Below are 24,879 nucleotides of genomic sequence, written 5' to 3'. Positions count from 1 at the left end.
AATGACCCGATTCATATATGCGATCTTTGTTTAATATCCGTCTAAGAGTTAGAACAGTTACTTCCAATACTGGTGCTCGTTATGGTGCAAGGCACCAGACATGAATGTGCCGTGGTGTAGGCGTAAAGTTACCACGAACAAAACATTTAGGGCATGTTTTCAGCCAACAAGCCTGCTGCTTGTCAACATTTCCCTGCAATCAGGCCAAGTGTGACGGCAACAATTTTCGAAATGCCGTCACAAGAAAGAAGTTGCGAGATATGGAAATTTGTGTGACGCACGGTACCACAGGACACTGGCCCAAGCTCCCACAGGAACGACAGCTAGCCTATGGACTGGCATGACCTCCTACATGTACATTACGCAAAAGAGGGCATGATTGTTCACGCAGCATTTGATACCCTTGAGAACAACTCCGTTTACATGACAAAACTTGCAAGTTGTTTTCTAGTCCGCAGTCCTTGATACAGTGGCTTCTTCGGTCGAGTCACAATGCGCTGATAAAAAATGTCCTGCAAACTAATGTGCAAAGTGGAGCCTGAGGCATGCCAGCCCATAGACTAGCAAGCTCTGGAATGGAATGTGTGGTCATACTTAACAGCATGGCCAGCCATATAAACCTATACCTATCCAATCCACAGACCATAGATTCCCATCCACAGACCATAGTCTGAACATTGTAGTCTATGGACTATGGTGTGGATAGTGGTCTACAAGTCTACAGACAATGTACCACAGTCTACACACGGCGGTCTACAGATCACAGTCTGTGACAACAGTTATAGCCCATAGACTGTGGTCTACAGGCTTTAAGTGGCATACTAGACTCTACAGACTATGGTCTGCATGGTACATGGTTTGCAGACCACCATTTAATGACTACGGCATATATCAGGGGTCTCAAACTCACCTTGGCTGGCGGGCCGCAGTCAACAAATTTTCTCCCGCAAGGTTACCGAACACTACCATTTAAAAGGCGGCCATTCTCATATATATATATATATATATATATATATATATATATATATATATATATATATATATATATATATGTATATATGTGTCTGATTTATCAAGGGGATTTGACATCAGGTTTCCAGAAGTATATCCATGCTGATTAACAGAATTATTAATAACTCGATGCTTTGAAGTATAAAGTTTTTGTTCCACGGTTATGTTATAACACATGGTGATTGTATAGCGTGCCTCAGGAAAAAAAAGGTTGTTTGAGACCAGTCACATCTGCTGTGTAGCTCATGAACATACTTATTAGAAAAATTTATATATAAGGGACAAAGACAGTCATCTGCGGGCCAGTGCAGGCCGCAACCAAGTGGTTCGCGGGCCGCATGCGGACCGCGTGTTTGAGACCCCTGGTCTATATGGTACATGATTTGCAGACCACCATCTAGAGACCATGTGCCACACTCTACTCACCACGGTCTATAGACCACAATTTGCGCTGTGATGACAACAGTTCAAGGCTACTGTCTGTAGACTGTGATCTACAGACCATAGGCTGCAACATATGGTTTACAGACCATGGTCTACAAACTGCAGTCTTAGACCATGGTCTGCGAGGTGAACCTACAGGAACCTACAGCCTATCGACAATGTGCTACAGACAGCAGTCTACAGACCGTGGTGTGTTGACCAGATAGGTCGAACCGGCAACGCACTCTCATCTTACGCGAATGATACTGGCGCCAAGGCACTGCCGAGCTACACTGCGTTAGCAGCGTCGCTTAGCAGTTGGCGCTAGTCTCCTAGCGGTCCTCCTCTCCGGAGTCTCCGTCATCAGTGGTGTATGCCTGGTTGATGCCGCGAATGTGGACATATTGCACAGTCTTCTTGTTGTCGCGCGTCGTCGAGTCGCTCCACCAGGGGTGCGCGAAAAGGTCGCTGACTTCTTCCAAGGACTTGCCCTTCGTCTCCGGAAGAAAGAGGAAGAAGAAGAGCCAGCCGAGCAACGAGAGGCCGGCGTACAGCCAGAAAGTGCCTGACGAGATAAGAAAGAAATAAAAGAAAAGAAAAAATTCAGAGCCCTTCCACTACTGCGATGACGGAAGCCAGCGAAGCTGGGACTATGGTGGGTCTGGTATAGTGAATATTGCTATAGTGAATTGATATATTATCGTTATTGACTATATCGAGTGAATAAAAAGACATACACTCAAACATTCCGGCATTTCTCTTGCACGTGACACGTATTATCTCATCATCGGCAGTCTGAATACGAAATCCAGTAGCACTACACAAGAAACCCCATTGTTTAGAAAGTACGAAAATGACGAAGTTCATTTCCTACGCAAGTGGTCTTGTCTTCGAGGCAAAATTGCTCATGTACATTCTGTCATGGTGGCGAAATCATACACATTTATGTATGTTTAATTTTACATCACATCCATTTCTTCGACGCAAAAATGCTGGGTTACCTAGTCGAATCAATTGGTTTACCGAAAAATTGTTGTTCTATGCAGGGACGCGATCCACCAGAAGCTAGCGAGATACAGCATCGCTGTAAAAAGCAAAATAACTCGAGCAATATAACCTGCGGATAAATGCTCGTGGTATGCAGCGACTGGATTAATTACAAGCCTGTTGCCTCCAGAATAAAATTTGAACTGCACAGCAATGCAAACAGCCAGGGACACTACACTGGGCACTTTCACAACGTGCAAACATTTTTGTGATATCGGTAGCTGACCCCCTCAGGTTGATGTATTGAAAACAATTGGTTATGAGGCAGTGATACTACTAGGTTAGTACACACACAACCAAATGAATCGAACAGACAATTAGGTCGGGGAAAGCATGGAGGACGTTAATCGTTGTCTCTAACTGCAGTGTGCTAATTGTGATGCAAATTGAAATTAATTGAAGTGGACGAAAAATGTCTACTTCAATTCAAAATGTAATGTTTTAGATAGTGATGAAGAATCTTTAACTATTAATACGAGTACCGTAAAATCCGGAGCAAGCCCCCCCCCCCCCTCCCCCCCCCCCCTTACGGTGAAAGATAATTCGACAAGATTTGAAGGGGGGGGCCCTTGCTTGGGTGAGGATCAAAATTCAAGATGGTGGCGGAAGAGCCCCTCAGAATAAAAAAAATGCACACGTGTGCTTCTAATGAAACGCTTTATTGAGTACGCATGCATTCACTGTTCCCAAAATAGTGAATGAAACAGTGAAAATGGTGGGAGGGGAGGATGGGGGGCGCTTGCTCTGTCATTGGCGCATATATCGAATCTCTCTGAAAGAAGGAGGGGGGGGGGGGGCGCTTGCTCGGGATTTTATGGTAGCATTTACATTAGCAGATAAAAAGTACTTGCTGCTTGAGCGAAAGCCGGCTAGTACGACTGTCTTTCACAGACGAATGGCAGGCACACCGCCGTTCTGTTGGCAGAGCCTACATTTTTTTCTTGTGTTGTAACCAGGTTAGAGCGCAGCTGAACACACTTTATCGCAACTCTCGATTCTTTAGTTCGCCAATGAAACTGGTCGTCGTGGCAACGCGTCACCAACCGTATTTTGTGATCGCTTCAGTCAGGGTGAGAAACGTCATGGAGACCAGGAGGTTGAAGGCCCAGTTGAAGGAAGTAGCCAGCGAGAAACAGGTCGACCGCGCCCACAGCGGGTATATCTCGGAGTTGATGGTCCACGGCATGGCTCCCAGACCTGCAGCGAGTGCACATTAAATAAACGAGCAGCCGGTTCGAGTACAGCCATGTCTCTTGCCAACAAACATTTCCATTAAACCTGTCACCAGTTTTAAAGGCACAGTTTCCTACAATATTTACTAGTGGGAACTGCGGTGCTGAGGTCGTTCTGCCACCATGGGAATGATGGTTAGTACATGAATTTGCGTAGTCTTCGTGCTTGCGACTTCGAACACACTTGTGGCTTTGTTTATTGTTGCGTTTCGTCAATTCTTTTAGATAAAGGAATGGCTCGTGAACCTCATGAGCTGGTTTGAATTTGTCAGCCTAAAAGAGTCAAGGTGGTAAAGTGGAACTGTTGAACTTTTGCCGAACGCCGTCTTGCAACAAAGCGGCTGCAGGCCACACGGAGCCGAAAGAACGAAGCTTAGGCAAGTCCATGTGCCACCCATAATTCCCATGCAGCCTCAAGCGTCATGTCATGCAGCTCGCATAGGCACTAGCGCCAGATTCTTCTCTGGTGCATTAATATGAAACTCCAGGTTTAAAGGGACAATAAAGTGAAATGGTGAATCCCTTTAGAAAGTTAACTTATCTTTTGGGAACTGCACTGCCATTAATATTGTGATCATGAGTTTATAACTATAAGAGAAAACACACTTTTTTTAGCCAATACCCCAACATGGGTCCGTCAACGGGGCATCACAGTCTTAAATGAGTATTCTTGTATTGTGGCCGCACGCCAAAGCCCCAGCATTTCACAGCCCCTTCTTTCTCACTGCACATAGTTCTGCGAAGCCCACAAGTTCTTCTCAGCTGAAAACAAAACAAAAAAAACTCGGCCAATTTCCCAGTTGTTCTGACTAGCGCAATGAAACCATGAGACTGTGGTCAAAGTGCTTGATCCGAAGACATGTAAGCAACTCTTTGTTTCCATTTTTTTATGCTATACAAGAATCGTTTGAAAGTCCCGCTAACTGACAGGTGCATTTGGCCAATTTCATAGCTTTGGTCCACCAGTGTTTTGGTCAGCAGTCTTGAATATATCTATTTAGTGTGTGCAGATACAGTGTATATATACTTCCTAGACCCTGTAACAATATCCTAGCGATCAGGGTGCTTGATCTGAAGACAAAAAAATTGAAGGACACTTAGTAAATTCCAAAGTGTGTTTGGCTAAAGCTCCTGGCCATTCCACTCTGCCAATGGACGCTGCCAACGGACGCTGCCGCCGCATTGCGCAACAGCTGCACAACGCGCAACTGTTGCTATGCGCTGCTGTGCCACCACGTGATTGCTGAGAGTGTGAAAGGGAAAGGCCACAGCTGGCACCGTGACAGGGTACGGACGGACGGCGGCGGTCGGACACCACGAGTATGAGACATTAAAGGCTTTCGCCTTAAAAATTAACCTAAAGCGACCCTAATGCAAGACTTAGGGGTCTGGGAGTGGCACTTACACTGGTTGCATCCCATTTAATGCACATTTTTGGCATTTTTGTTACGCGCGTTGCCGAAGCTACGTAGAAAGAAGTGCGTGGTTCAAATTTTATCCATCAGGTGCCGAACCGAGCCCCATAAGATGGGTTTCCGATATATAATTGCTGTTTACACTAGTTCCTACTAATTATATGACTCCAACTTTAACTTATGACATAACCTAGCGTCCATTCTATCGTACACAACCGTTAGCTTAACCCATTCCATCCCTTTCACATACATTTTTATTTTTATCGAGGCTTTCGGACAACTCGTGCTGGCGCTAGGCAGGGTGGTCTGGAAGATAGCAAGGAGTGTCACCCCATGATCGTGCCACTGATAATCACTGTTCCATTTTCACATGCCACCGAGTGATTTCTTTTAGTCATACAAGAATCGTTCAACGCCCATGCTAACACACGGGTACAGTCGCGTACAATATGACTAGGAACGCGGAAGCGCATGACCATATGAGCTCCAAGATCGCCCACGGCTTTAACTTCCCTTAATTTCCACAACTAAATGATATTTTCTTACTTGGGACCACTCCCAAGCGAGAGAACAGCGCTTAGTTGTGGAAATTAGGGCTAGTGGAAGCCGTGGACAATCTTTGATGCTGTGCAGCCACACGCTCCCGTGTTGCAAGTCATAATGAATGCGACTGTACGCTTGGACGATTTTCTAGTTTGTAACCGCGGTTCGCAGTAAAAGAACAACACTGGTCCCATGCCACCAATGGCTCAGTTTCGCGGCGATTACCGGGAGCAAAGAAGAACAGGTAGAGGAGCAGGCCCAAAATGGTCATCCAGGAATAGCGGCTCGGGCACCAGTTGTAGGCCCACACGAAGGGGGTTGCTGTTGGCTGTTGGCAACTGCCGATCAGCGAGACATCCAGGTTGTTGGGGTTCGCTGGCAAGCAGGTGGAGTTGCCGGTCGGAGCCTCCGGAATGTAACAGTAACCGCAGCCGGAGACTCCCGTACAGGACGCGCAGGTGCTGAATACAAAGGAACGTAAAGCGATGTCAGCCGGTAATGTTGCACTTGCTGGCGTATAATGTGTAATGCCACAAGTGCATGCATATTGTACGATTGCAGCTTCAACCTTCAGGGGTGCAATCTTGTACACATTCTGTGATAGAACGTTCTGTCACGCTCCACAAGATTGGTTGAGGCTCGTTTGACGGTCAGACGTGAGAACAGCAACCAGAAAAGGCCGTGCTGTCAATCATTTTGTCGGCCATGTTCAGTTCGATAAAACAGATATAGAACGGTCTCCGGACGACTTGGGTTGGAGTGAAATGCAAGCGCTCGTGCCAGGGAATCGAATTATCCTGCTTTGTGCCTGGCTTAATCCAATGCTGTGGCGATAGTTAGCAAAAATGGCAACGAGCCCCCCCCCCCCCCCCGAACGTCTTGTGAGTGAACTTGTGACACCACCTAGAGCCCAATTACGACATTAACACAAATAAGGTGCTAAAGCCATTGCGCTCTTCCATTTCAAGCTTTGAAAAACAATGCCTCCCGAAATTTATATTCAGTTATAATAATTACATATTTCTTAACGCATTGAAAACATTTCGGAATTCCCTGAGCTCGCCTATTGGCTGTTTGCTACCTCTCGTATTCTCTTGTGATGTCAGGTTCCATTTTGTGACAGAACGTGCAGAAGATTGCACACCAGGAGATAAACAGGTCGAGATAACGCGAAGCTTCTTCTCTGTGCTGATGCGCCAGAAGAGAACTGGTGTACGTATTAATTTACTGTTTCTCAGGGCTGCAGCGATGTTGTAAATGAATTAGTGCCAGTGATGTTTGTAGACATCAGCGATCATACTGGTACTCGCAATTATACAATGCATGCACGTGTGCATAATTAAGGCACAAAATCTGCTGTGTACGACGACAGCTAGTAGCCCCTTGCAAATCTTGATGTGCTTTTCCGCAAGACACTACTGCACTGCGGCGAAAGTGACTTAAGTGTTTGGCACACAATCAGAAAATTTTTTTTGTGCTGAGCTTATCATTTTCTTTCCACGATGGTGCCAGTGCCGTTCTTCGGGAGATTTACGGCCACGCCTCACATAACGGGACGGATTGCACAATATGCGGGAGCCTCCAGGCAAATCACGAGAGGTAGCGGGTACGCATTAAATGCTTTTAGCCAACCCTCAGAAACACACATGGAAAGTGCTATCACGAAGTGACCCAAGCAAGAGCACAGCCTGTGCCAGAAATCTGCCGTCTTCAACAAATTCTCGCACTGATCTGCAACAAACTCTACGCAGTTCGACAACAATGCGCTGGTCACCTGAAATTGCCACAAATCCCGGATGACGGGACTACGCTGGGTTCCACAGCAGGAGACTCCATGTCGGCAAGCTGAAAGCCTACTGCAAGCACCGAAAGGCTTGCAATCACACCTGCAAAGTGAAAGAAAGAGAAAATACGAAGGGCAGCCAATGTTGAAATATGATTACGTGTGTAAGAAAAAAAACGCCAGGCCTGCGCTGAAATCGCAGCACAGTCACAGCGAAAGCTGGAAGAGCGGCGTTTCTAGAGCCCGTTGTAAGCTCTCTTGGGGCTACAATAGAAGTACACTAGAATGGTACCCACTGCGTCATAAATCACAATTTTTGTGAAGTTGGGAAGCACCTACTGAGACATTATTCGTCATTCTGCGGAGAAGCGAGGCACCAGCTACACGTCTGTAAGGCATTATGTGTACTTTGTTGACGTGACGACGGATGACGATGAAGAATTATGGCTCAGCCCTTTGTAATGGGTTGGAAGCTTTAAACGGACCACCAGTTGCAGTTTGCATTGGGTGACGCCCGGTCGCTATTTCCCTCTCCCGTCATCCCGCCATGCTGTATAACACACGTTGACGTGGGAGAGACGGGGGGTGGGGGGGGGGTGAAGACCTTTACTGAGACCCCGAGGAAATGGATCATGCGCTTATGGGCTTCCTTGGCAACCAATACAAGTGCACTTGCGAGGAACCCACTATGCTATAAATCATTGTAATTTTACTGAGACCCCGAGGAAATGGATCATGCGCTTATGGGCTTCCTTGGCAACCAATACAAGTGCACTTGCGAGGAACCCACTACGCTCTAAATCATGGTAATTTTACTGAGACCCCGAGGAAATGGATCATGCGCTTATGGGCTTCCTTGGCAACCAATACAAGTGCACTTGCGAGGAACCCACTACGCTCTAAATCATGGTAATTTTACTGAGACCCCGAGGAAATGGATTACGCGCTTATGGGCTTCCTTGGCAACCAATACAAGTGCACTTGCGAGGAACCCACTTCGCTATAAATCATTGTAGTTTTTGAGAAGTAGGGCAGCAGGCACTGTGCCATTTTTCGTCATTCTACGGAGAGCCGTGGTACCTGCTAAACACATGTGAGGCATGATGCGCACTTTGTTGATGCCGTGCCTGATGACGACGAAGACTTATGGCAGAACCCTTTGTAATGGGTTGGAAGCATTCAACAACCTACTCGTTGCGCAATTCGCATTGTGCGACGCCTGCTTAGAGAATTCGCGTTGTGCGACGCTTGGTGCTTATTTTACTCTTCTACCACGCTATATTGCATATGCTAATGTGGTTCCTTCCCGAAATGAAGCCTGTATAGGACCTTTTTGCAAAGCAGCGTCAAGCACCGGCATGGCTCAGAGGTTGAATACTGGGCTCCCACGCAGAGGGCCCAGGTTCGAACCTCGTTCCATCCTGGAATTTTTTCTTATTTAGTTTTTTTTCTTATTTCGAGCGATACTGGTTACGGACACCGGCGGCGGCGGCGGACAACTACGGCGCCAAAAACGGACGGTGAAATGATCTCATAACAGCTTTCGCTGTAAAACGTTGTAACGATACCAAAGATAGCCATGCCACATGCTAGGTCCTAGTGCTATCATTCAAGCATGATTGGGAGCTTGCAGCAAACTCGAGGCAGCGGCTGCAGACAGCACCAGCGTCCACAGCCACGCGCTCATCCACTCCAGACAAGAGTGATTCTGACTGTACAATAAGTGCTAAAGACATTACAGCAAAATCTCGGCTTCTTTTAGGTGTGCAGCATTTTAGGGGCCCTGCTTGTCGTCCATCCACTGTCTCATGTCGCACAGCCATGCAGTGTTCAGCACAGGCCTAAAACGAGGCTAACAATGCCCAAAAACCAGTGCAAAATAAACTAACATGGTCTAAAGTAATATAAGCTACAGAAATAACCAACAATTAATCGCAATAATTTACCTAAAATCGCAAAAAACCTCCTGAAACATCTGGCTGATACCCGCGCCGTGCAAGAGAGGGCACCACCACCTCAGCAAGTGCGCGATTGCCCAGGGAATCACTCGGTTGCCCCATGCTACACACTTCCTCAGGTTTCACAGGAGTGGAGCTACATTAGGCGCACGATTCAGAACTACATCAAGACCTGCACAAGAACGACATTAGCGCAGGATTTAGCACGAGATTTAGAACTACACAAGTTCTAAATCTGTTCTAAAGCTGCGTTACCGCAGAATTAGCACAGAATTAGCCCTACATTAAGCACTGGATTTAGAGTTCCTTTAACACGCCTCGTATGTCCTCAGAGTCGGGTATCAGTCACCTCGGCAGAAATCCTGCAAGGCCTCTTACCTGCAAGGCTGAGCAGGGTGAGGAGACGACGGCCAATCCTCTCGACAAGGCCCATGCCGATGAAGGAGCAGGCAAAGTTGACAAAGGACGTTGCCGCAGCCAGCCAGATCGCCTTGGACGCGTCGTGCACTCCCGACATTTGTATGATTGTAGCGCCATAATACCTGACAAACAAAAGAGGGGCTTGTTGGTTACGTGTCGATATGCCAAAAAGTGGCGCGTTGACACGCAGCCAACTGCTTTCATGATGACATGATCGGGACCTTCGGGACCTTCAAAACACATAACGTTTTCATTCGGAGATGCAACTTAGTTTTGTCATTTCTGTGCACTATTGGCAAAGAAGAGACCACAGACACTGCGCTAATGGTAAATTAAACATTGCTGCCATAGGTTCTTTCACATCATTTCTGGTTGAAATATTTTGCTACAAACAATTGCTTTGGTGAAGGCAGTGCGGTGTTTAATGAGACATTGGACGTGGGGCGTTTCGGCAGGAATTTCAAATTTTTTTTGCCTTTTTAGGAATGATCGCTGCCAGCAGATAACTATTGCATGTAATTTGAATGGGTCGTATTTGGTTTACAAAGAAATATAGCATAACTGACTGCCTAATAATTAGATAATTATTTATGTTGTAATTACAATTAATTGCCGTAAAGTAGACCATAATTTATTCGAACACTTCCACTTGCCTTTAAACCTGATCTCCACAGAACCTTGGCATCAAATCATGTGCATTTCATGCATTTATAGACAGTCGAACGTAATGCACGTCACAAAGGATTATAGTACAGCAATGGTCCTGAGAACAGTCCTGCCACTTTTGATATAGTTGAAGCTCATGAAAGAAAATGAAAATGTATCCAGAAACACCAGAAGGAAAATGAAGTGTCAAGTTATTTTACGGCCTTAGAATGCACCAACGAGTACTAGGCAAATGACGCAGCAGGTGTGAAAAAGACAGTGCCACCTACATGACAGTATTAATGCCTGCAATCTGCTGAAAAGTCATCAGAGCACATCCCACGATGAGCGCCAGGCGAAGCGGGCCGTTTCGCAACACCTGAATCAGCACGGGCCCAGCTGCACAACAGGACAAGGTAATGCAGCGTCACTCCCAGGGCTTAAAGTCAGGGGGGGCTCGGCCCGGCCCGGCCCCCCCTTCCATTTCTTAAGGAGGGGCTGTATGTATGTGTGTATGTATGTATATATAGGTCGCCACCCTCTGAGAGCCCCCCCTCCAGTGAAGGGAGACTTTAGGCCCTGGTCACTCCTAGGAAGGCATGGTAACTGATTGATTGATTGACAACGGGTTACAGTTTAGCTCACAACAGCTGCACAACAGGACAAGGTTATGCAGTGTCACTCCTAGTAAGGCATAGTGATTGATTGATTGATTGATTGATTGATTGATTGATTGATTGATTGATTGATTGATTGATTGATTGATTGATTGATTGATTGATTGATTGATTGATTGATTGATTGATTGATTGATTGATTGATTGATTGACTGACTGACTGATTGACTGACTGAGTGGAGGTTACGCAGTTCAGCTCTCCATACGCTGCTATGCGATTTCAGTTTAAAACTTGTCAGAACGAGCCATGGTTTGCAACTGTTTACGGTCACATCGTTATCCAACAATGAAAAGGTAAAGCACCATAGTTTCAAAACATACATGCAATGCAGAAAACAACAAAAAAGGCTTTCTTTTCAGAATATTACAAAGCAAAGCCTGCTGGAAGGCTTGAATTGCTCTCATAACTGGACCAGGCCTAAAGAACCTAACAGGAACTCTCTCTCTCTATCAACTTTCACAGTAGATCATGGAAACTTGACATTACTGCCATCAGAAACACAAGCTATACACACATCTGCAGTTCTGGATTATACGAATGGGCTCCTATGGTACGAGGGTGCAATGTTATGGCCGTGCAGGTTTTGACAATAATGGCGGCCAAGGACACCGGATGTTGCATTACAAGAACTGTTCATTTCCCACCCTAACCCCCTGATCCCAGGGCCACAAAGGCAGGTTGTTGTGGAAGCATGTTACTGCTTCATTTTAATTTTTGCATCCATTCCGAAGCTTGTTTTCTTTACAACTAGACCAATCGGTGGTGGTGTGGGATGCAGTAAAACTTGCCTCCTCCTCCCCCCCCCCCCCTCTGTTTCCAATGGAAGCCTACGGACACTTATGCCCAGAGCCACAGTGCATGTGTCACTTTCAATGCTCAAAGGTAGCAAGAGTGCACTGCAGTCACAAACGATTTGACACAGGAGATAAAAAGAGATCGTTGAAGAAGACAGGTCAAAGATAGGAAGGGTGCACTCATAGACTGCAGACTACAGGGCTTTGACACAGGAGGTAAGAGAGATCATAGAAGAATAAAGGCTCACAGTGTTCCTCGTCTTGATCATTGTCGATGCAGGTGGACTTGAGGGCTTCGAACTCGGGCTCAATGTTGGCATTGGGGCCACGGAAGCGCCGCAGCACCTCGATGGCTTCCTGATAAGCGCCCTTACTAGCAAGCCAACGGGGGCTCTCGGGCATGCCCAGGAAACCCAGTAACTGGATCAGCGAAGGCACGCCCGCCAGGGCCAGCATGTAGCTGCAGGTGGTGCACACAGAGAGAATGGAGCGCTATCGTCAATATAACTGACACTATAATGCATTACATGGTAACCGTAACCATGTAATGGTTAATATTACATGGTAACTATGTAATGGTAAAATTTATTGCCAGATTTCTAAAAATGTAATGGTTACCATCTAATGGTTACCACGTCATGGCGACTCTTACTATGTAATTTAATACACATTGCACTACATTACAGAGTACTTCATAATCATATCGTGGTTCTGGCACATAAAACCCCAGGTATTATTATGATTATTATTATGGATTCCCACTGAATTCCACAAGATTTCACACTGCGTTGCATTGGCTATGGCTAAGAGCACCTTTTAGAAAGTTCTTTAAGAGTATTTTCCATCAGAATGGGCTGACAACACCTTGCATAACAATTACGTTCATGAGGGGTCCCTTCAACACATCCTGTGCAACTGTCCTCGTTAAAATGCACAGAGATGATTGTTTGCAATCACGCTCGCTCTCCTTTTGACCAAATACCAATATCAGGGAAAGCCGTTCTGAAATGATCGACCTCATAAGTCATCGCAGATGAGGATGACAAAGGCATACTGGGCTGCAGTTTCGTTAGAAGGCCCCGAAACCACCTCCAATATTTTTTTAACCTTTCAAGTAAACACACGCATCAAGTCCAGAATACCGTAATGATCAACAATGCCAAACGTGGCAGTGCCAGGCGCCTCGGTCGAGCCAAGAAATAAAAAAAAATCAATCTCGTGCTCCTCTCCAGGCCTTTCTGGTATCGCTGGCTCTGGCCGTGACGTCTCCAGTAGTAGACGCTGCTGGTGACATCACAAGAACCTGTTCGTATGCTAGCAAAATCATGCACTTCCCGCTCTTCGTCCTCGCACAGCAAGGAGGAGCCCTCGGACAGAAGGAAAGAAGAGCCAACGAACTGAACATAGCAAAGGAAAGAGCAAAACGAGTGAGGGATCTCTTTCAATCATCAAACACGTGTAACTCCGCTATTACGGCACCATTTCACAAATTTCTCACGGCTACGTGTTCGTTGTAGACTCATGCACTACTGCAACACCACAACGAGATTTGGACCTTCAGGTGGATCAGGGACTCTTTAAGGAAATGGGACCTGCACATGCAGCTGTGGGCTAAATTGGTGCGTGCTATGGCGAACAGCATTTGTGTGTCTGTGCCATTACTCTCTTATCTTTCAACCAACCCCTCCTGTGCTTTTTACCAGTGTGGCGTACCAGATTTTTCCTTCTGGCTGATAGTAGTTTTAGGTCGGGAGAGACATTCATTTCCGCAATTTGTGAGGCAGCACGGTGCAGTGTGTGGGGGATGGGGTGCGAAAGAAGAGAATGGAAAGGAGTGGCCATATTCTCAAGGCTTGGACTCACACGACTGAACCTCAGGTCAGGGCACTTCTCTCCACGTTAGGAAAACTGGTGGGTGCCTGGTGGCGCTGGGAATCGAACCCAGTAAGTCCCGTATTGAAGGTGGATGCTCTGCCACTTGACCACTGGCTAATATCCCTGCCTTTCCCCTCCCATCTTTCCTTCTCTCTCTGCACCATCTACATTGCAATCGGGAATGGGCACTGAATGCTGTAGGATATGAGGAGCAGCAAGCCCTTCAACTCACTTAAGTGACGAACAAAAGCGCAAGACTCACCGCCAGCCGTTTTCAGTGTCACTGCTGAACAGGCCGTCAGCCACACTGGCGATGAACTGCCCTCCGGTGATGAAAACCTGGTTGATCGTGACCAGGAATCCTCGCAGCTCGGCCGGCGACACCTCGGCTATGTAGACCGGCACGGTCATGGAAGCCAGGCCTGCGGGACATTCACGCACACCGGTTAACGAAAATGCACAACCAACTGCCGGGTACACACACAAGATCAGACTTTATTAAAGCAATCATAATGAATATGATTATGCATAACCCAGGTGCTGTTGTAAACAGTTTAAGCAATGCTTTCTCCAGCTTGCTTAGTTGTGGAGCAGCCTGCTACATGTTGTGAGCACCAATGCAGCAGCAGAGCAGCTGACCCAAGCTGAGTGGAAAGAGTACCAACGTTCAACTCCAATGTGATCACATTTTTGTTTTGTCACAATGTCACGATCTATACATTTTCTATGAAACAAAACAAAAACGTGTTCATACAAATGCTGCTATCATCAATCATTTAGTTAGCTCTGAGGCTTTCCAGCATTCCATCCAGGGTTTCAGCATGAAGAATATGCATTTAAAGCAGAAAGGTAATGTCAAGAGACTAGTATTTTAAAGAGTAGTAAGCGAGCCCTTTCACATTTTTTGCCGTCACGGAATGCAACCAGCAAGCCAAGTAGTCCAACCCATGACTTTTCACAGAACAGCAAACTGCCACGGCTATTAAACCACCACTGCAGTTGAGGAAAGTGGAAAGGAAGAAAACTGTCCCTCATGAAGGAAAAATATGAATCGACTTAGATTTGAGACCAGCGCTGGCCAGTTGTCACTTTGTGCATTTATGTAGCATTTGGATTGGCAGGGCTGCTCGTGCGCTGTGCAATCATAAGTGCGGCATTATGGAAATGAAAAACTGCCAAAAATGAGGCAGGTCATTCACCAAGTTCGAAATGAAACGACGTTTCGTGATCCGCTCACAATGGAATGTGAACATTCCATTGTGACCACATCGAACGTTCACAATGGAATGTCACAATGGAATTTCAGCTCATTCACTATGGAATGTGAGCTAAGCAAAAGGTTCCCAAGTAACGTTGAGAACGTAACACAAAGTCATGCGCTCTACACACCATGTCTACTCAGCGCAACTTTTCATTGTGCAGTCAATGCCACTTGAGAACCCTCTGCTTAGCCAACATTCCACTGCGAAGGAGGGATCTATAGGGACCCCTAAACGTCATTTTCTTTTAACCTTGGACGGCGAATTGCTTCATTTTTAACAATGCTTTTACCTAACCAGACGGTATTCCATTGAAGTCTTGACTAAAATCAAAAACGCAGACATTTGTACGGAGAGAGATGGGGACGATGCATGGAAAAGATAATATTTTCTGCAACCCTAGCAGAGAGGATGTCTCAGTTTCTGTAGGGTCGGTAATGATGGGAGAAAAATATGGGAAGAGGAGAAAGAAAACTGTCTCAGGTCAAGGCATGCTGTTTTTATAGCCAGCCATCCAGTCCAGAGTACCCAAGTAAGCCCGAAACTTCCTAGAAGACCTGGCTGTGGTGGCAGGCAGTAAAGCAAATAATAATAACAATAACTGTTGGGGTTTTACGTCAAAAAACTACGATACGATTATGAGAGACGCCGATGTGGAGGGCTTCGGAAATTTCGACCACCTGGGGTTCTTTAACGTGCGCCTGAATCTAGGTACACAGGCCTCTAGCATATCGCCTGCATCTAAATGAAGCCGCCATGGCCAGGATTCGATCCTGCAACGGTAAAGCAAATGATGCCACAGTGTTTGTGGCAAGCGAAGCAGTTACTAGAATAGGCTCTCTTTCGTTATTATTAGGAAAAAGTAATCTATGTAGGACAACATCCCAAAATTGCGGATGAGCAGCTGCACTTGCAAATCTAATTTTTGCACTTTTTCCTACGAAGTATAGTTTACTTGTGCTGCAGCATCTTGGTGGCCCGAGAATAAACTTTCAAAAACTTTGGATGTATGCACAAGTTATGCAGAGACCTGTTGATTTAGTGAACAATTCTTTCACGTGATCGGTCATTCTAAAAAAGCTGAGATTTGGTTTACTTCCTTTCCCACAGCAATAAAGCGGAATCTACGTAGTCACTTGCCACAATTTAGATCGGGGCTTGCAGCCCTCGCAAAACAAAACATTTTTTTTTAAAAAGGTGGTTCGCAGAGTGCATGACAAGTAGTCTTCAAACAGTCAGGCTACAAAAACAGCTCGTCAGCCTTGCTTCGCATTCCAAAACAAGAGAAGCTGCTGTCGGCCGAGCAATAAAAATCTTCGTTGCAGACAGGGCATGACAGAAACGGAGAAGTGTGACCATGAAGGGCAATGCGTTTTCCTTACATGACTGCACGCTGTCACACAAATCATAAAGATGAAGGAAGCTGTCCTTCATGCTTGGCCACGATTTGATAATGATGCCTTTTTATGTGCCATTCTTTATCGCACTCTGTCAGCAGTTAGAGCTTCCTTCCACCCAGGTTATCAGGGGTATCAGTTGGCGGTGAAAGGTGGCTGATAAGAGTGACACACAATGGGGCGGAAAGCAGCTGTTACTAAAATCGCAACCACCATTTATCCGCTACATCAGGAAGCTCCACAAAGCCACTTCACACCACTCCAACACATTTACGGTAATAAATTGAGACATTACATAAATGTGAATGGAATCTTACATTTTTTCACTGGTACAAATTTATGCTATCCTGTGCAAGTAGATCCCATTTTACACCTGCAAACTTCTTAATTCTGTCACACCATCCAACTCGCTGCCATCTTTCGCTGCGTTTTCCACCTCTTAGTACCCATTCCGTTGCTCTAACTGACCGCCAATTGTCTGCCCTGCGCATGAAGTGGCCAGAAGGTCCCATTTTTTTTTCACTTAATGTCGACTACTACACCCGCTACTTTTGTTTATTCTCCGATCCAATCTGCTACCTTCCAATCTCCTAGTGTTATGGCTATCATTGTCCATTCCATCGCCTGCTGCGTGGTCCTTAACTTAAGTCTTATGTTTCATCCTCCGTGTTTCAGCCCCATATTTTAGCACCGGCAATACACAACGACTGCCCACTTTTCACTTCAGGAACAGCGGCAGATTGCCTGCCATGATTTGGGAACACCTGCCGTATGGGCTCCAGCCCATCCTTATTCGTCGGTGACTTTCCTTTTCCCAATTAGTAGGCTCCCCTGTTTATAATTGACCTCGACACACATATTCTTGCACAGATTCTAAAGGCTCGCTGCAAATCGTGAGCTACTTTTCTTTTGCCAGGCTATTAAGCGTAATATTTGCCTTCAGCATATTCATATTTAGCCCTATTTTAACACTTTCTCAGTTGAGGTTTTCAATTGCATTTTGCAATTAGTCAGCGTCATTGTGGAAGAGCGCTACACCATCTGCGAATCGTAGGTTGCCGAAATATTCTCTGTTAATCGTTATTTCTATTTCTTTCTGACCCGGTCGTCATAATATGAATACGATAATTTTTGCAGGGTTTTACGTGCCAAAACCACGACATCATTATGAGACACGTTGCAGTGGAGGCCTCCGAAAATTAATTTTAACCACCTGGGGTCCTCCAATGTTGTTCAAATACTGCTAAACGTGCAGTGAACATAGGAGAGATCATATCTCCTTGTCTGACCCATTTCTCTATCAGAAAGATCCAGAAAAATCCAGAAAAAGAGGCAGCATGTATATAAAAAATTGTAAATTATGTTTAAACAGATTATGGCAATCAATGCGTTATTTCGAAAGTGTCAAAGTTATTAAGCGAGTGTATCGTACACTTTTCACCACATTAAACGCAGAAGGTAGCACATGCCAATATAATAACTGTACAAAGTGTTCTGTTTCCGCAATATCACACAAAGTTTTTCCTCGTACTCGTTTATACAATTCATGCACATACTCTGCGACGCATTTTTCTGTTGCTCGCAACTGTGATATTTTTTTATTGCTGCAAATAATAATACGCGATTGCCTGGCAGGTGTTTGTTACAGCTGTTTTGTACATTTTTTGAAGAATTTGCGTAAAGGTAGCATGAACTTGTCGGAGTACTGTAAGCCTTTGGTAAGTGCATCCTTCAGTTTTAAATGCATTAAATGCAGGAAGTAGCATATGTCAATATAATAAATGTACAAAATGTTTCGTTTCCATTATATTACAAAGTTTTTCCTCATACATGTTTATGCGATAGGTACTCTGCGAGGTGTTTTTCTACTGCTCGCAACTGTGATATTTGTTTATTGCTGCAAATAATAATATACGCGATTGCCTGGCAGGTGTTTATGCTATAAATGCTTCATATATTTTTCGATGAATTTGCGTAAAGGTGGCATGGGTTGCTGACGCACTGCAAGCGTTTGGCCATGGCCAATGCATCTAAAAGTGTAGCTAGCATACACTCACTTAATAAATTTGATGATTCGGAAATAACACATGGATTGCCATGCATAATGGCCAAGGCAAATTTTCTATCGAAAGTGTCAATAAAAGTGACGAAGAACAAATGTCGCCATGTCCCTCGAATAATAATGGGCGGATATGTTGAAACATGAGCCCTAAGAATTGTCGCTGCCGACTCGCATACTTAACAATGAAGGTGCGCGCTAAGTGCGCTAGATAACTAAAAAATCTTGACAGGGACGCGAGGACAATTGTAAGAAGGAGTTATCGCAGGATAGATTTGCAATCTTGTAATCGAGAAGGCACCTACAGCGCGTGCGTGATCACGCACGCGACTGGGAATCAGGCGATAAGGGACGTTGCGATAACAAAACAGCGGTGTCGGCAGGCAGCGTATCATCTTACACCGCCGATACTCGACCTATTGCAGCGACCCAGATGCGGAAAATCACAGGCGCGTGCATATCTGTTATCAACCGCGAACAGCTGTGGGCTCGAGAACTAGCTGCAGCAAGGTCGTTCTGAAAGTAAAAACTTCCACTACACGCGCTGGCATAAAGCAGCTGCAAAGTTGGCACGCAGTGAGCAATAGTCCAACCAAGGTGGCACAAGCAATAGAAACCAAGGTGGTACAAGTGAGAGTCAGTAAACAGTTAACTTATCAACTGACGCACTAGAGCGCGGCTGCGTTATTTAATTAAAGAAGGGAATAGAGGCGCACGCGATCGCTTGACATGCGACTGCGACTGGCTAGGCGGTGCGTCAGCGGAACGGCGTGCAAAACAACAACAGGCACCCGCGACGCGCTTAAATATATGAGTCACAGACACCTAATACGCAAGAATGCGTCGGGCCGTGCCTAGCAGCTCGCCAGCGCGTGGACACAGCTGTTGGCGCGCGCGTGAACAACAAACGGAAACTTACCGATGCCCGCGCCCACGATGAGGCGTCCTCCCAGAAGCATTCCCTTGTTGAAGGCTAGTCCCATGAGTACGGCACCGACCGTAAACACGAAGCTAGCTACGAGTATGACGGGCTTGCGTCCGAAAGTGTCGGTCGCCATGCCAGCGACGATAGCGAACGCCCAGGCTCCCGCGATGGTGACCGAAACCACGAGCTCCTGCCACAGGTAGTTGAGCTGGAAGTGGCTCCTCAGCTGTATCATGGCACCCGACACTACACCCGTGTCGTAGCCAAATAGGAAACCCCCGACTGCCGATAGAACCGTGGTGCATATTAACAGCCGGGTGACCGGAGGTTTGGGGGGTTTCGATGGGCCGTCGACTACAATACTTCGGCGCTCTTCGTCACCTTCGTTTTGGAAGCCATTCATGTCGTACTTGGTCTCGCGCGCCAGCTTGAACGGTGCGGGCTGCGATAGCTCGCAGCAGCCAGGTTAAGTGCGTGTCGAGTCGGTTAATTGATTACGTTAACTAGAGGGCGAACTGCAACACCCCGCACCACCTCCAGACAGCCGCACACCACACTCAATCGCTTCCTCAGAAATCGACTGCTTCGCGTCTCGCGAGAGAGTGAAGTGAGTTGCACGGAGAGGCCGCAAGAGGACGCAGGTGTGTTTCTTTCTTTTCTGTTTTCTTTTTTTTTTTCAGGAGGTTGGGCTAACGATCGTTTCACGGCGCCACCATCGGCTTCGTCTCTGGTATCTTCGCGCCGGAATTCAGCATTAAGAAATAATCAACACGGCTGCAAAGAATTACGGTAACTATTACCAGGGTGAGACCCGACAGTACCAGCATCCAAATAAGAAGCGAAGTTCTGCCGGGAAGCAGCATTTCTTTTGTCAAACACCAAGACAACGGGAAGCGGGGCATTCCCGCAACACGAGTCCTATTGCGGAGAAGCCCACACTACAACCCTCATCGTAGTTCTTCAGGCGTACACACTTCTATAGCTTTCTTGAACGCAAATTTCGTAAGATATCCATGAAGTAAACTGGCGGTGTGCGTCTTTCACTGTCTTCCTCAAGGATGTGCATACTAAGCTGTCAGAATACGAAGCGTAGAGATTTGTAGAAGTTATGCATGCCGTATAATTATGATACTGCCATGTTGGCGGCCGAGACATGGGTTAATTAAGTGTAAGTGTACTTCGCTTTCCGTGAGATGGAGAATTGCACTGACAGCGTTCGTTAAATAAAAAAATCATGGCAGCTTCGTACTAGAGGTGCCAAGCCTGAAGTTCGAAGAGTGTGCTTGTCATTATTTGTCTCTCTATTTCTTCTTCTCTTTCTTTATCTTTCCTTCTGCTTATTGTATGTCTTTTTTTATCTGTTTCTTTCGATTTCTTTCTCTATCTATTTCTTTTTCTCGCTCTTTCTATCGATCTTTCTCTTTCTGTCTTACACTGTTTTTTCTATCTCTTTTTTGTGCCTGTTTCTTTCTACCTCTTTCTCTTTTCTGTCTACGTCTTTACTCCCTTTATTTCTCTGTTTTTCTCTTTTCATGTCTTCATTTTCGATTAACGCTCGCTCGAGCTTGCTGTACTCGGTAGCATAGGCGTGCGCAGGGGGGGGGGGGGGGGGGGGGGCAAGGGGCGAGAAGGGGGGCGCAAAGTCAGCCATATACATTGTAGGGGGGGGCGAGAAGAGGGGCGCAAAGGCAGCTGCATACATTGACATAATAGGGAGGGGGGCGCTGCGACGAACCTTCGCCCCCCCCCCCCCTGAAGGGGAACCCTGCGCACGCTTATGCTCGGTAGTGCGGCTTGCCCAATTCCTGTGGCGCATACCCACCAGACAACTTTAGTCGCACCTTGACTGCACACAATGGAAGACCCTATCAGTGCACGCCCAAGAGCCAAAAAAGTCAGTCTGCTTTTTTTTTTTAATTCTATTTTAACATTTTTATGTCGTTTCTTTTTCTCTCTCTGTTCCTGTCTCTCCATCACCAATCTCCGCTGTTAAGCTTATATTTATTTCCGGCAACCCAGACAGTTATACCTCCTTTAACCTATATTCCGAGAGTTACTGGTTGTGGTTCCTCTGGAGATTTCTTCAAAGTTATGTGATATGGCGCACCGGAAGCGAGAAGCTTAGCGTGGCCTCTGAGATCTGGTACAGCCAACACCACGTAACCTCGGAAGCCATTCACGTATGTTTCTTTTCCGGGAATCCACGCGTGTTAGTTTATCATGTGTGGAGGTCCATATAAATGTTATTTCCGCTTGCTACTTCTCTGCAAGCATTTTCATAAAGTTTTCTCTCTCCCTCTTTCACTGCCTTGCAGGGGTGCAGTGTGGATACATTGTTGCACCAGCAACCGCACTCTCGGTCTTTCGGCATTTACAAGCTCGCCCCCACATATGTATTACAATTGGCTGAAAGCAATATGGGGTAACCTGAAGAAATAAGTTTACTCATGAGCAACGCCAGACGATCTCGTAATTCTGCATAATAATCATTGTTTAAACCACTGTTTAAAACAAATATACGTCTCGACATCTGGCTCGATCCAAGTCGCACACTAAGCGTTCTGCGCATTAATCAGTTAAACAGCATATTAGTGAAAGTTCGGAACCCTTTTTTTTGCCGGCAAAAGTAGAATGTTCGCCCCTTACCACAATATATATACTCCGAGCATATTTATTCTATGCGCTACAAACGTTTTTTTTTTTTTTTTAATTCTGTTAACAAGACAAAGACCACGCGTGCGCACTTTCGTGTAATAATAAGCTATACCACTGTAGTGTCACGTTATATTCAGCAGGTTCGACAACGGTTCTTTAATTTAGCAGTGCGGCATAATGAAGAAATCCTAACTTTTGTAGAATGGATCAAGCGTCCGTGTCGTTTCGGTATCGCCTCTGCGTCCAAGGAATATTTCCTTCTATTGTCGATCTAGTGTCCCTTCTGCTACCTGGCTCCCTGAATTCAACCTCCTCGTCAACACCTGTCTCAGCAGAGGAGTCCGCCACTGAGGACGTCATCGAGAATCCGCTCTCCGCTGGTTCCGAAACGTCATCAGTGCGCTCGCCTTCGCTGTGACGTAATCCTCGGAGCGTACGGTTCGCCAGTGACGTATCATCTCCGTCACGTGTTCGCGCGCTCGAAGCCTCCTCTCATTCGCCGCTTTCTGAAGAAACGTCATCAAACCAGCCAACGACTTCAGCTTTATCGCTGTTTATCTTTTTGTGGTCGTTCCGACGTGCTTCGATCAACTTTTCGCCTGCGCGCGAGCTTGGATTCAGATTTTTTGCGGATGCGACTTGAACGTCGTGGTTGGCTGGCTTTTGCACGCGTTTCTCTTCGTGAGGCCCGGAAAGAAATTTCCAAGTTGGCGCTGAGCCACTGACGTCATGCTCCGATGAAGAGTGAGATTTTGCTGACGTTCCGGAACTTCTTGGTGGGCGCTTTAGGGGCCCTCGGTGAAACTGAGTCTCCCGGAGTCCTTTGCTGCTGCCGCCGCTGTTGCTCGAGAAGCTTCCGTCAACATTTTGGCCCATAGGACAATTTAGAGTGTCATCGGACAAGAACGAGACGTCGCTGGCGGCGTCTGCAGTCGCGCTACTCGACCAACGCTCAACGAACAAGTCGTACGTCGCTCGTTGCTCCGGCAACGAAGATCCACTACCGCTTAGTTCAGAACATCGACCGTCAGAGAGCGCGGCGGTCGTTTGGAGACGTCGTTTCTCGTATTTCGACGTCCGCGCAACGGTGACGTCATAGCGGCCGATCCAGCGTCGTCTGCCGGACGAGAACCAATCTTCCTCGGGACTTCCAGCGACTGCGACGTCAGACCCCGGAGACGCCTTTTCTGGCGAACTACCGTCTCGTTCACCAAGGGTCTGCTTGGGGTCGAGAAAAGCGTCGTCCCCGGATGCCGATCCCAATCCACTAACGCCAGGGCCTTTCGGATGTCGAGGAGGACGTACTGGCGAGATCTGCGGAGCATCTTCTGTTGCATTCTGGGAGGTGTCCTCGTCGTAGAAGACGACGCTCTGGTCGTCACCATCGTCTTCGTTCGATTCCTCTGGCGTGCCAGCCGATGGCGACTTCGAAGAGGGCAGAAGTGGAACGCCGTCTTCACCCGTGGTCTTCGGTAACTTGGAGGTGTCCTCGTCGTAGAAGACGACGCTCTGGTCGTCACCGTCGTCTTCGTTCGATTCCTCTGGTGTGCCAGCCGGTGACGACTTCGAAGAGGGCAGAAGCGGAACGCCTTCTTCACCCGTGGTCTTTGGCAACTTGGGTTTCTTGAGACGAGCCACGAGTTTCGAGATGCCGTCGAACACGTCCTCTGGCATGCCGTCGTCGTCGTCCGACGCGTCATAGTCACGGACGTCAGCGCCCGGCCTCGACTTAGAGGCGTTGGCTTCTCTCGAGACGTACTCGCAGAGGGAGTCGAGGACAATGGGTCCGGAAAACTTGACAAGCACGTACCTGAAACAGCAAGCACTATAGGTTTAATGAAAAATTTGCAGGCATTTTCTTTTTATGCATAGCGAATAACTATCTTTTCTTAAAAGTGTAACAGCCATAAAAATAGCGTAAAGACAAAAGAAAGGCAGACATTGACACTAACTATAGCAAATGACATTTTCATCTCGGACATAAATAACTTCAATTGCTAGTCAACGTCGTTGTCTGTTTTTTTTTTTTCGTTTTGTCTTTTTTGCTTGCATCAGATAACCTAAGCATTTACACTGTCGCAGCTTTTCACTACCAGCCGAATTTCCCTCGAATGTCTGCGTACCGCTGTCTCTTCAAAAAAACCAACAAGACTTCAAAAACACTTCGAACGGCTTTGGCGTCGCGCATCTGTTGCAGACGACGCCATCAGCGGCCGCTTCTGAGAGAATGACGTCATGCGTAACGTAGCCGTCAGCGTAAGCCAATCAGGGAGCGCACATGTCCTCCTCTCCTGCCTCCTCCGCCTCGGCCCCCGCTCTCTTATGCAAAACACCTGGCGATTTCGTATTTTCACTAAGAAACCCCCTACACCAAATTGTAGCAAAGGAAACACACAAACTTTATGAAGTAAGATCAGTACTGTAATTACAGATTTAGGGACAGGCAAGCCAGGACCGCCAAGCCGATCAGGAAGTCGTGGAGGACTCCTGGAATAAACGTACTCCATTAGACACACCTTGAAATAAACTTACTCGAACAGTGGCCCAACGTCAGCACATTCAAAAGCGCTTTGTGGTCGACGAAATTACGAACGGCGATCAACAGACACAGGGACGCTATACAGCACAGCGAGCGCTGAACATGAGACTACATTGTCGACACGAATTCACGCATGCGTGCTACGATCCGTAGCAAAAATAGGATGTTTCAACACTTCATGATAACAGCTGTAGTCGAACACTTATCCTCTTGCTGGGTAC

The 24,879-nt window shown here is 46.6% G+C and overlaps 2 protein-coding genes across 2 annotated transcripts; both read right to left on the bottom strand.

The window, feature by feature from the left end:
* Window positions 1-1,743: 1,743 nt before the first annotated feature.
* On the bottom strand, window positions 1,744-20,056 carry LOC119407155 (proton myo-inositol cotransporter). The gene is made up of 9 exons (XM_037674020.2): window positions 19,459-20,056; window positions 14,087-14,246; window positions 12,198-12,409; window positions 10,768-10,876; window positions 9,791-9,954; window positions 7,446-7,557; window positions 5,897-6,132; window positions 3,526-3,678; window positions 1,744-1,999 (listed from the first exon to the last, which is right to left on the bottom strand). The coding sequence occupies exons 1-9, from the start codon at window positions 19,865-19,867 to the stop codon at window positions 1,767-1,769; spliced, it is 1,788 nt and encodes a 595-aa protein (XP_037529948.1). The 5' UTR covers window positions 19,868-20,056; the 3' UTR covers window positions 1,744-1,766.
* Window positions 20,057-22,611: 2,555 nt separating this feature from the next.
* LOC119372373 (uncharacterized) lies at window positions 22,612-24,663 on the bottom strand. Its single transcript, XM_037642846.2, has 2 exons — window positions 24,549-24,663; window positions 22,612-23,929 (listed from the first exon to the last, which is right to left on the bottom strand). Exon 2 carries the CDS (start codon window positions 23,791-23,793, stop codon window positions 22,612-22,614), a length of 1,182 nt encoding a protein of 393 aa, XP_037498774.1. The 5' UTR covers window positions 23,794-23,929; window positions 24,549-24,663.
* Between the last annotated feature and the right edge of the window lie 216 nt (window positions 24,664-24,879).

This window comes from Rhipicephalus sanguineus, chromosome 10 (genome assembly GCF_013339695.2).
Source record: "Rhipicephalus sanguineus isolate Rsan-2018 chromosome 10, BIME_Rsan_1.4, whole genome shotgun sequence".
NCBI lineage: Eukaryota > Metazoa > Arthropoda > Arachnida > Ixodida > Ixodidae > Rhipicephalus > Rhipicephalus sanguineus.
This window is presented reverse-complemented; position numbering and strand designations above follow the sequence as displayed.

What these genes read in the sequence shown, in the direction of transcription:
- LOC119407155 (XM_037674020.2), bottom strand. Translation starts at nt 19,867, where the DNA reads ATGAATGGCTTCCAAAACGAAGGTGACGAAGAGCGCCGAAGTATTGTA. An exon ending in GCAGGCATTAATACTGTCAT is followed by an intron (nt 9,955 to 10,767) that starts GTAGGTGGCACT and finishes TTTGTTTGTCAG; the next exon opens with GTATTATGGCGCTACAATCA. An exon ending in TGAAGCGATCACAAAATACG is followed by an intron (nt 2,000 to 3,525) that starts GTTGGTGACGCG and finishes TTATCTCGTCAG; the next exon opens with GCACTTTCTGGCTGTACGCC.
- LOC119372373 (XM_037642846.2), bottom strand. Translation starts at nt 23,793, where the DNA reads ATGCCAGAGGACGTGTTCGACGGCATCTCGAAACTCGTGGCTCGTCTC.